Below are 12,627 nucleotides of genomic sequence, written 5' to 3' on the forward strand. Positions count from 1 at the left end.
CCTCCCTACAACATCCACATGTGTTCCTTTGAGTGACCACATGCTCATTTGCACACACACACACACACACACACACACACACACACGCACACATGCACAGGCACACACAAATGCTGATGCCCAAGTCTCACAGAAAACCAAGAAAATGTGCATCTTTGGGAAAAATGTGTTAAATCACAAAATTCATTTTTTTTTAAAAGACAGTTTTCTAAACCAAGCACCTTGTTATTACTTTTTTATTATACGAAATTCCCTCAAGGAACATCAAAACTGATTTCCCATCTTGCGGTCAGAGGAGGCAGCCTAGAACATTTGTACCGAAGCTATTATAGTGTTAGAAAATTGTTCTCTTCTCTCCTCTCTCCCATCTTAAAGGAAGTTTCTGAGAGGTGCTGGAGATCAAACCTAGGCCCTTGAGCATGCTAAGCAAATATCCTACCACTGAGCAGCATCCCCAGTCCTTAGAAAACTGGATAGACTGTGGTTCCTAGCATGGATTTAGGTCTGCAATTTAGGACCATCACAAGCTCCAGGGAACAGCAGAATCTGAGGACTTGGGTGTTAAGCCTGAGTACAGCACCTTTCCTCCTCAGCCTCAGTTCTGCTGGAACACTGCCAGAGCAGATTGTCTAGAACATCAACAAAGGACTTTCTAAGGACCTTGCCTTCGTTTCTCTTTGTGACAATTCCTGTCTTGCGGGCAGCCCCAGCCTCTCCTCATGAGAGAACTAACCACTCCAGGGTTTCTCATCCCTGCAGATGAGCGAGACCTTGAAGATTTCCTGCTGGACTTCGAGGAAGACCTGAAAGCCCTTCATTCTGTGCAGTGTTCGCCTTCTCCAGGTGAGAGAGACATCAAAACTGTGTCGTATCCAAGGACCACTTGGACGCTGAGGCTGTAGACCACTGTGGCTGCCTTCCAGGAGCGAAAATCTCTGCCACCTCATGGCTCGTCCCTGTGCCTGACAACCGGAACTTACAAAATACAAACAAGCTTCATTCGCTAGGGTCATTTTCCATTCACAAGTAGAACTTTTGTGGAGAACTGTAGCTAGAGTTTTCCTGCCTGGCCCACGGTCAGGGCAAATCTCTCTCACCCGCCAGTCCCACAGCCGCTCAGACCCAACCAAGTAAACACAGAGACTTATATTGCTTACAAACTGTATGGCCGTGGCAGGCTTCTTGCTAACTGTTCTTACAGCTTAAATTAATCCATTTCCATTAATCTATACCTTGCCACGTGGCTTGTGGCTTACCGGTACTTTACATCTTCCTTGTTCTGACGGCGGCTGGCAGTGTCTCTCTCCCCAGCTTCCTGTTCTCTCAATTCTCCTCTCTGTTAGTCCTGCCTATATTTCCTGCCTGGTCACTGGCCAATCAGTGATTTATTTATTGACCAATCAGCAACACATTTGACATACAGACCATCCCACAGCAGAGAACTGTTGATTGAGGTTAATAAAACTAAAGAGTTGGCATATGCTCAAAGGCATATGTGATTTTGAAGGCACTATTGCCATTTAGCATGGAATAATACCCCATAGGCTTGCTTTATATAATCAACAAATTTTTAATAATTTAGATCTTCTCTATAAATAACCATTTAGGGTCTGGGAATTTAACCCAACAATGAAGTGTTTGTTTAACACGCTCAAGACTCTGCCTTGTTGAGTATAGTCGTGCACACCTTTAGTCCTTACCCTACACTCGGGAGGCAGAGGCAGGTGGGTCTCATTGAGCTCAAGACCAGCCTGGTCTACATAGTTCCAGAACAGCCAGAACTATGTAGAAAGACCCTGTCTTTAAAAAAAAAAAAAATGTGAAAACAAATAGTACACCTATGAGTTTTAAAAACATTGAATTCATTAAATTGTCCTATTCCTTAAAAAAAAAAAAAAGGTAGGTAATTTAGTGGGAGAAAGGCAATGAATAATATTTTATTTCCAGTAAATAAGTGTTCCTTGCTCTCTAAGATTTCCATAAAATGCACACTCCTGCTACCTATACTATGTCTCATATGAACTATTTCCCTAGGAATCCCTTTCTTGGACTGTGGAGCCATAGAAACTATTCTCAAGGTCTCAGTGAGAAATCCAGGTGATCTGGCCTTTCACATTGGCCACGCTGCTGTGTCTTGGGACTGAGGTCTCCTATTTTTAGTTTTCTATATATCCTCAGGGAGCACAAGAACCTGGGGCCTCAGTGGGTCAGTGCTGTGGAAACTTCATGGTGGTCCTCACACTAGTCTGAGAAACAGGAGCAAGCCATATGGGCGCTGTGGTTACAGTGGCTGTTACTGACGTCCGTTTCTTGGCAAGTTTGCTATATCTGTCGCCCCAATCTGATACGGACTCTCTCTTCCTTCTACACTCAGGTCCCTTCAAGCCCTGTGACCACCTATTCGGTAGCTGGCTGATCAGAATCGGAGTGTGGATCATAGCAGTACTGGCGCTTTCTTGTAATGCCTTGGTGATGTCAACCGTGTTCAGAACCACTCTGTACATCTCCTCCATAAAACTCCTAATTGGGGTCATTGCGGTGGTGAACATGATCATGGGGGTCTCCAGTGCTGTGCTGGCCATTGTGGACACATTCACGTTTGGTAGTTTTGCCCAACACGGTGCGTGGTGGGAAGATGGAATCGGTTGCCAAATCGTTGGTTTCCTGTCCATGTTTGCTTCAGAATCGTCTGTTTTCCTGCTCACTCTGGCAGCCCTGGAACGTGGTTTTTCCGTCAAATGCTCTCCAAAGTTTGAAACGAAAACTCCCCTTTCTAGCCTGAAGGTGATCGTTCTGCTGTGTGTCCTGTTAGCCCTGACCATTGCCACTGTCCCCTTGCTGGGAGGCAGTGAATATAATGCCTCCCCACTCTGCCTGCCCTTGCCCTTTGGGGAGCCCAGCACCACGGGCTACATGGTGGCTCTTGTCTTGCTCAACTCCCTCTGTTTCCTCATAATGACCATTGCGTACACCAAGCTCTACTGCAATTTGGACAAAGGGGACCTGGAGAATCTTTGGGACTGTTCTATGGTGAAACACATTGCCTTGTTGCTCTTCACCAACTGTATCCTTTACTGCCCCGTGGCTTTCCTGTCCTTCTCCTCTTTGCTAAACCTCACGTTTATCAGTCCTGAAGTAATTAAGTTCATACTCCTAGTGATTGTCCCACTGCCTGCCTGTCTCAATCCCCTTCTCTATATTGTCTTCAACCCCCATTTTAAGGAGGATGTGGGCAGCCTAGGAAAGCAAACCCGTTTCTGGACGAGATCAAAGCACCCAAGTCTGCTGTCCATTAACTCTGATGATGTTGAAAAACGATCCTGCGCCTCAACCCAAGCCTTGGTAGCCTTTACGCATGCCAGCATAGCCTATGACTTGCCTTCCAATTCTGGGTCATCACCGGCTTATCCAATGACAGAAAGCTGTCACCTTTCCTCAGTAGCCTTTGTCCCATGCCTCTAGATAATCTGTGAGGGGAACGTTTTCAAAAATTGGAAACCTGCAAGAAGATTTGTATCAGAGCAGTAGCTAAGAAGAGCTGAGCTGAAACCTGGCTTACAATACAAGTAAACATCTATAAGTTAGTACGGGAAAGCGAATGCCTTACTGATACTTGAGAGCGATGTGTAAGTCTAAACACTGCTTGTACAAACTTGTTCAGCTGTCCATCACGTTACTTAGATGAGCCTAGATCTGAAAAGCAGATGAAATGCTCTTCAAAAAATAAACTCTCTAGTTTTAGTTGTGTGATCTTCAAACTCACCAGCATAATCACTGGTAGTGAAGGATTCATTGAAGGACACCGTGGGTATATTTAAATTGACAAATTCCTCAGAAGAGGGTTAATATTATAAGGCGATACAAGGCTTTTTTTAAATGGGCTACATTGCCCACAGGATTTCATTTTAATGGCCATGTGGAGACATTTATGTCCTTTTGTCAGAAAGGGTCTTTCCATGACGCTAGTTTCTTGGATGAATAATTTGAGACATTTTTAACCCATTCATACATAAATTTAAGATACTGGATTTTATAAATAAGCACTCAGTGCTTCCTCCCTTGGTGAACTAAAACTGGCTACACATTTTTTGAAGGGAAAATTAAATTGTCCCTAAAGCGATCATGTACAGGTAAAATTTGACTTACCTGATTCATTTTTAAATTCCTGGTGTCCAAAGCTCAGAAAGTCCATTGCCAGCAATGGGCCTACCTGGCAAGCGAGTATGGGATTTATATTTGTTTCTGAGTGGGAGCATACTTTGGGGGAGATGTTTTGTCGTTGCCTCAAATGGTTGTGCATTGTAAGATGCTCAAAGGCAGGAAGGACATACGTCGTCCATAAGTCCATTGAGTAACCTCACACACCTATCTCTACTGGCTCCAGCAACATGCCTCGTGACACTTTGGACTCAACAGAACTGTGCAAAAGTATCAGTCTTTCTGCTTAGCTTGGTTTTAGCTGTGTCCTTTTTGGATCAATCACCTGATGTAAAGAACATGACTTCTCTGCTTACTCCGTATTAACATGGGTGTTAGATGTTTTCATCCAAATTATTAAAATTTGAAAAGTGAAAGGGTTTATTCTTAGCTTCCATGATCCTACATTAGCTTCATGGCACCCAAACCAAAAGGCTGTTGGGTAGATTTATTTTTATATAAGCATGTTTTATTTTGATCAGATGTTTTAATGTGGAATTTTTTTAAAAGAATAATACATTTATGAGATGTTTTATAAGATGTGTACATATAGAATTGTATTTATTACTACAGTAAAGGTACAGTGACATAAAAGAACGTGATAATAAACCATGTACAGTGACATATTCTTCCAAATATATTGTTTCTCTGCCCATTTTCTTTAAGTGCATTAATTGTATATAATATATGTAAATACATCGTGCTTGTAAATAGACTCAAAATTTGCTTTTCTACTGGGCACAAAATAAATTTTTAATAAAATGTGCAACTTGCAAAACGAAAATATTTTCCAAGTCTATTGATAGTACAGACACATACGTTTTCTCCTAACGTTTTCCATTTTAGTGTATATTTTCCATATATTTGTGCTCTAATCCTTTAGATATATTGGACTCATCTTAAATAAGTTTTTCTTGAGAATAAATCAAAAGATTTTTTTCTCTTTTCTCCCCCCCCCCACCCCCCGGAGCTGAGGATTGAACCCAGGGCCTTGCACTTGCTAGGCAAGCACTCTACCACTGAGCTAAATCCCCAACCCCTCAAAAGATTTTTTAGCTTCTGAATTATCTTCCCTTAGCTAACTGATATGTCATAGCTATGGTGTAACTTATTGTCCTCCATGATGATTTGGATTTTACAGCCCACACTAGTTCCAAATTTCTTAGTAACAAAAGAAAAAAAACATTTGTATATCCAATAAGGAAAAAAAAAGTGAAAAACAGACCAATTTTAAATTATTTAGGGTGGACATGAGTGTTCTATAAATTTAATTTGTAAATATAAATTTAACAGAAACACATTTCGTGACCATGTCAAGAACATGCGCTCCCAGTACACAATAAAATGCACTGTTTCTGCTCAGTTCCCTTTCCCCAAAACATAAGAAATGAAGTTGATTTTCTGTGTCAGACTGGCAGCTTTGATGGGGATCTGACTGTGCCTCTCTAGGTTATATACTATGGAGGACCAGCATTATTGCTAAAAGTAGCCAATGTTTACACACATCCCCAGGATTCCTGACACTGGTTTCCACTTGTCCATCAGACTTAACCATATGCTACATCCCAAACCTACTTAACAGGTATGCCTAGTTAATGGGATTGTGCGAGCAGTCCACACTTAGTCTTTGGGTACAATAGCAGCTTGTTCCTCTTAATCCCATTCCTTTTAGCCAGGGTCTCAGACACAGAATGGACCCTAATCTTTCTTCTTTTCTGCACAATCGAAGTTAGCACCGAGTTCTAGCAGCACACCTGCCTTTCCTGCTGGAGGAAGCACCGTCAATAATGTAATCTTTTTAAGGGAAAAAAACTTGTATCTATCCTTACTAAAAATAAGCCCCCGCATACCATTACACTTTCCTACCAAAACACTAGTTACACCTCACACACAACACTGCTCTTAAGTGTCTGATAAATGTTCTCCACTATAGGGCAGTGTAGAAAGACTTGGAATCTGTCTCCACAGATGAATAGATCAGCAAGAAAGATATACAGTGAAGATTTCTAGGCTGGACAGTAGTGAAAACAAATTTTTAAAACCAACAACCTTGTCTAAAGTAAGTGATTTAAACTGATGGTTTCCAAAGTGCCTTCGGAGACTAGAGAGATAGCTCAGCAGTTTAAAAACAAAAAACAAAAACCACCTGATAGACCCAGGGTGTGGACCAGTTCTGAACTGGGTAAAGTTGTTGGAGCGTGGCAAGTTTCACGTCCCACAATGGCTTCAGCAGAAGCAGCAGACCCAGGATGAGGACCAGATTTGACTCTAATTTCAGAGTACGGGGGATATTCCATATCTTGCAGACGCTTTAGTGGAAGCAGCAGACCCAGGTTAGGAACCAATCCTGAGCTTGGGTAAGGACTATTGAAGTTCCACATCAGGCAGTGGCTTCAGCAGAGGCTTTGGACTCAGGGTAGGAACTGGATCATTTAATGCTGGCAAAAGCCCACAGCTGTTTGGAGAGCTCCACAACTCACAGCAAAAGCTGTAGATCTGGACAGGAGGCCCAAGCTAACACAGGACACCACTTGACCCTCACTCATAAGAAGAGTTGACATAAGCCGGGCGGCGGCGGCGGCGGCGGCAGCAGCAGCAGCAGCAGCAGCAGCAGCAGCAGCGGCGCACGCCTTTAATCCCAGCACTCAGGAGGCAGAGCCAGGCGGATCTCTGTGAGTTCGAGGCCAGCCTGGGCTACCAAGTGAGTTCCAGGAGAGGCGCAAAGCTACACAGAGAAACCCTGTCTCAAAAAACCAAAAAAAAAAAAAAAAAAAAAAAAAAAAAGAAGAGTTGACATAGAGTCCCCCCATTCCTCACTACCAGTCAGTCCCCCAGGTGGAAAGGGCATCCCAATGCTACTATAACTTAGTCCTCCACTACATGTAAATGCCACCATAAAAACAAAACCAGGAACTTGAATTTGAAAACTAAAAAACACAAAAGAAAGAAAGAAAAATCCAAGTAACAAACTAACACCACTAGCTTACATCCTATTGCAGAAACAGAAACAGCATAAAAAAAACCAGAGACAATGTGATTATTCCAGAAATTAGTAATCCCATAAAATAATGCACCTAATCAAAAGAAACTGAGAGAACTTCCAATGGATCCCAAGGAAAGATTATAAAAATGTTCAAACAACTCAAAAGACGAAAGAAAACAAAGAGATGAGTGAAATAAGAAAGTCGATACAAGTCATGAAAAAAGAAGTCAGTAGATAGAATTGCTGAAGAAAACCCACACCCAAATGATGCTAGAAGTGAAAAACTCATACATACACCATGTAAAAACCTCAGTAGAAAGCCTCATCCATAGAACGGGTCATGCTGGAAAAAGAGTTAGAGCTAGAAGAAAAGGAATTGGACCACTCAGTAAAATTCAATGATATTTTTAAAAAAATACATGAAAAAAAATGGGAGAATCTGGGGACACCATGAAAAGACCTAATCTTTGAATTATGGACATAGTGGGGGAAAAGAATATTGTAGTAAAATCATAGAGAATATTTTCATCAGACGCATACAAGAAAATTTCCCAGACCCAGAGGAAAAGATGGTCATCCAGGTAAAAACCAGGCCTATCAAACTCCAAATAGGCAAGCCCAGGAAAGACACTCCTCATGACGTTGAAGTACTAAAAACACAGAATAAAAGGAGTATTTAAAGCCGCAAAAGTGACAACGCAAGTCACTTATAATGGTAGCCCATCAGAATAATGCTTGATTATTTGACAAAATCTTTTCAAGCCAGAATGGTGTGGAAAGATTATACTCCAAGTTCAGAATGGCCCATATACTGTCAACCCCGACTAATACATGTAGCGAAATTATTCATTAAAATTATAGAAGAGGGAAAAAAAAAACCTCCAAGTGAGCTGGGTACCATGACACACATCTCTACTTTCAGCACTTGGGAGGCTGAAGGCCAGCAGACTGTTATGATTTCAAGGATAGCCTGGTCTACATAACAAGTCCCTGGCCAGCCAGGCCTACGTAGTGAGACCCTTTAATTAAAAAAAAATAGATAAATAAAAGCATTCATGATAAAAACAATATTAAAGGATTTTTTTTTTTTTAGCACAAAGCCAGCTCTAAGGAGACTACCAAAAAGAGTGCATGAGTCTGAAAACAAGGACAAACACGCCCAAGACTTTATAGGGAAAAAGCAAACAATTCCAGAAGAAAAGAGGTCTAAAAACAATAAAAAAAATGGCAGGGATGACTATAAATCATTCGATAACAACTCTTAGTATCACTAGTCTCAATTCCCTGGTAAGGAGAAGCAGATTACTAGATGGGATTAGAGGAATTTTTTTTTCCTGTCTCAAAAAAAAAAAAAAAAAAAAAAAAAACCACACACCTCACAAACAATAATAGACACCACCATAGAGTGAAGATGGAAAAAAGGATTGTAGTAAATGAAACCAAGAAACGATCAGGTTTAGGTATACTAATATCTGACAAAATAAACCTCAGACCCGGACTAATCAGAAGTGATAAGGAGCACCACTACATATTCATTAAAGGAAAAAATCCACCAAGGCAATGAAACTTTAAATTTGTGTGCACCAAACACAGGTATAACACAATATCATAAAAGAAATACTATTAGATCTGAAACAACAGATTTACCCCCAACATGGTGACAATGGGTAACTTTAATACCCCAATCTCACCACAGACAGATCATCTGCATAAAAATCTAACTAAAGAATAAGAGTTAAGTGACATCATAAATCAAATGAACCTAACAGACATCTACAAAACATTCCACACAAACACTAAAGAATATACGATTCTTCCACAACCCATGTAACTTTCTCTAAAATTGACTGCATATTAGGACCCAAAACAATAATTCAATAAATATAGGAAAATATTGAAATAATACCTCTTATTCTATCTGTCCACGGTGGAAGTAAAACTAGATTTCATCAGCAATAGAAACTACAGAAAGTATACAGGCAACATACTGCAACATAATAAAGGCAAATGTACAACAAGCCACACCCCAAAATCATGTTAAATGAAGGAAAAACTTAAGCATTTTCACTAAAATTGGGAACAAGATAAGATGTCTGATTGCTCCACTCCTGTTCAATATAGTCCTTAAAGTCTTAGCTACAGTAACATTAGAAGGAAACAAAGAGGATACAGATAGGAAAAGAAGAAATCAAAGTATTTTTAATTGCCGATCATATGACTGTGCACATAAAAGACCCTAAAGACTGCACCAGAAAAATTCTGCAGCTGATAAACACTTTGAGCAAAGCAGTGGAATACAAATTTATCACACAAAAATCAGTAGATTCCTATTCACCAACAACAAACATATAAAAAAAAAAACAGACAAATAATACCACTCACAATAGCCTCAAAAAATAAATAAATAGCTGGCCATGGTGGTGCACACTTTTAATCCCAGCACTAAGGAAGCAGAAGTAGTTATATCTCTGTGATTTGGGGCCAGCCTAGTCTACACAGCAAGTTCCCGAACAGCCAGAGCTACACAGTGAGACCCTGTCTCAGTATATATATATTGGAATAAATTTAATCAAGGAAGTGAAAGGTTTGTACAATGGAAATCATAATTAAGACACTGAAGAAATAAATAAAGAAGATATCAGAAAATAGAAAGACCTCCATGCTTATGGATATTGTAAAAATGCTCATCCTACTAAAAGCAACCTATAAATTCAATGTAATCCCCACCAAAATTGCAAGACAATTTTTCACATGAATTAAAGAAAATAATCTTAAAATTCATATGGAAACATAAAAGATCCAGGGCAAACAAAACAATGGTAAACAATTTAAAAAACTGCTGAGTTATCACCATCCCTAATTTAAGTTATACTGTAGAGCTACAGTAACAAAAACAGCATGGCATTTTCATAAAGCAGACACAGTGATCAATGAGATAGAACTGAGGACCTGGATAAAAGCCCACGCTCCCACAGCTACTTGATTTTTTTTTTTAAAGAAGGAAGTTAAAAATACACATTGAAGAAAAGGCAACCTTAAATAATCCTAGTCAAACTGGATAGCTACATGTAGAAGAATGAAACTAGATCTTTATCTTGCACCCTGAACAAAACTCAACTCCAAATGAATCAAGGACCTCAACAGAAGACCTAACACCTTGAAGATAGAAGAGTGATTCTCAACCTTCCTAAATGCCACAATACAGTTCCTTATGTTGTGGTGACCCCCAATCATACAATTATTTTCATTGCTACTTCATAATTGTAATCTTTCTACTGTTATGAATTGTAAAGTAAATCTGTGTTTTCTAATGGTCTTAGGCAAACCTTGTGAAAGGGTCATTCATCCCCAAAGGGGTCACGACCCACAGGTTCAGAACAACTGTGTTAGCAGGTAGGGAATGCACATCAATTTGTGAACACAGGAAAGGACTTTCTGAACAGGACCCCAATAGTGCAGGCACTAAGACCAACAATTGACAAATGGAAACACACACACACACACACACACACACACACACACACACAGAGGCTCCTGTACAGCAAGGGAAGACGTCATTCAAGTGAATAGACAGCCTGTAGGATAAGGAAAAAAATTCTTACCATCTATACATCTGACAGGAGTAACATTTATAATAGACAATGAACAACATCTCAACACCAAGAAAAGAAATAATCCGATTTTTAAGAGAATTTTTAAAAGAAGAAATAAAATGGATTTAAAATGATTTTTAGAATGTTCAATGTTCTTAGTTATCAATGCAAATTAAAACTACTTAGAGATGATTTCCTCTTCCCCAGTCAAAATGGCTAAGATTTAAAAAAAAAAAAAAAAAGACAATAAATGCTGCTATGGATATGGGGAAAGGGAAATACTTCGTGTATTTACTGTTGGTGGAAGTATAACAGTGCAGCCACTATGGAAATCAGTGTGGGAGTTCCTCAAAAAGCTAGAAACAGATCTATTATAAAACCTAGCTGTACCACCCTGAGCATATTCCCAAAGGACAGATACACTTGCTCATTCATGGTCACTGCTGCCTTATTCACAATAATCAGAAACTGTAATAGTCTAGATGTCCATTAACAGCTGAGGAGATTTTTTTTTTTTAAAAAAATGTGAAACACATACATGGTGAAATACTATCCGACTAAAGAAATTATAAACTTGTTAGTTAATAAATGGAGCTGGAAACCTTGGTTCGGAGTGAGGTAACCAAGACTTGGAAAGGTAATCACTGCATGCTTTCTCTTGTGTGTGGATGCCAGATCTGAAATCTTGGATGTGTGTATTTAATTTGGAGTCCCCACAGACGTCAGAGACGTAGCGAGAGGGGGTGAGGTTTCCAGGGGAAGAACACTTGTTTCTCTTGCTCCTGGAAAGCACCATGGAGGAAACTGGCGTATTTATTCAGAAAACAGGAAGCCAGCCGGGCGGTGGTGGCTCATGCCTTTAATCCCAGCACTCGGGAGGCAGAGGCAGGCGGATCTCTGTGAGTTTGAGGCCAGCCTGGTCTGCAGAGCGAGTTCCAGGACAGGTTCCAAATCTACACAGAGAAACTCTGTCTCAAAAAACAAAAAACAAAAAACAAAAAACAAAAAACAAAAAAAAAAACAAAAAGGAAAAAAAAAGAAAGAAAAGAAACGAAACCAGGAAGCCATCAGTGAACACCCCACATACCCAAAATAAAAGCTCCCTGGAACATTCAGTCACCAAATCCATGTCCTGTAAATGGAGGGCACAGTTCTGGGTCACAAGCAGTGGGAAGTCAGTCTACTCAGTGTGGTGAAGGATAGACTTAAAATTTAATTCAAGGAATCAGGGACCTGCTGTAGAGTTCAAGGTCTGTCCTGCAATTTCCCAGTCTTTGACCAGCTCTGATCTTTCCCCTCAAACTCCCGATTTAGATGATGACTCTCTGCAGGAAGTAGCACAGTCTGATTCTGCTTTGTGTTGCTGACTCTCCAGTAGTAAGAAAGGCAGATGAAAGTCAAGTAACCCGAGTCACGACTCAAAAAGCAGAAATAGCGGACAGAAAGGTGACAAAGCAAAGCCAAGAGACTACAAAATATTTCCTCGGCAGCTGCTTAAAAAGTCCTTGTCTCTCACCACTTTCTGCCCCCTTCTTCCAATTTTTAAGGGTGTGTGTGTGTGTGTGTGTGTGTGTGTGTGTGTGTGTGTGTATGTGTGTGCGCGCGCGCATGTGTGCGCACACCATCGTGCACATGTGAGTTCTAAAGCCGTCTTTCCATATCCGTTCTCCCCTGCCACCTTAAGGCAGGATGTCTCTTATCGGAGCTGCACTGTGTCCTCCAGGCTAGCTTTCCTGAGATGGGCTTCTGGGCTTTTTTCCTGTCTCCCCGTCCCATCTTGCCACAGGAATGCTGAGATTACAGATGCGTGCCCTGCATTGGGTTCTTTTCCCGCGTGCTGGGATTAAAGGCGTG

At 40.6% G+C, this 12,627-nt stretch overlaps 1 protein-coding gene across 1 annotated transcript in view; it reads left to right on the forward strand.

Annotated features, from left to right (window-relative positions):
• Lgr5 (leucine rich repeat containing G protein-coupled receptor 5) overlaps positions 1 to 4,933 on the forward strand; it is a 134,952-nt gene extending 130,019 nt beyond the window's left edge. Inside the window, exons 17-18 of the mRNA XM_059245658.1 lie at positions 760 to 843; positions 2,375 to 4,933. Of these exons, the coding sequence (XP_059101641.1) occupies positions 760 to 843; positions 2,375 to 3,462 (1,172 nt within the window). The 3' untranslated portion in view covers positions 3,463 to 4,933. The remainder of the gene's footprint in view (positions 1 to 759; positions 844 to 2,374) is intronic.
• Positions 4,934 to 12,627: the final 7,694 nt, after the last annotated feature.

Source organism: Peromyscus eremicus, chromosome 18 (genome assembly GCF_949786415.1).
Source record: "Peromyscus eremicus chromosome 18, PerEre_H2_v1, whole genome shotgun sequence".
NCBI classification, from domain to species: Eukaryota; Metazoa; Chordata; class Mammalia; order Rodentia; family Cricetidae; genus Peromyscus; species Peromyscus eremicus.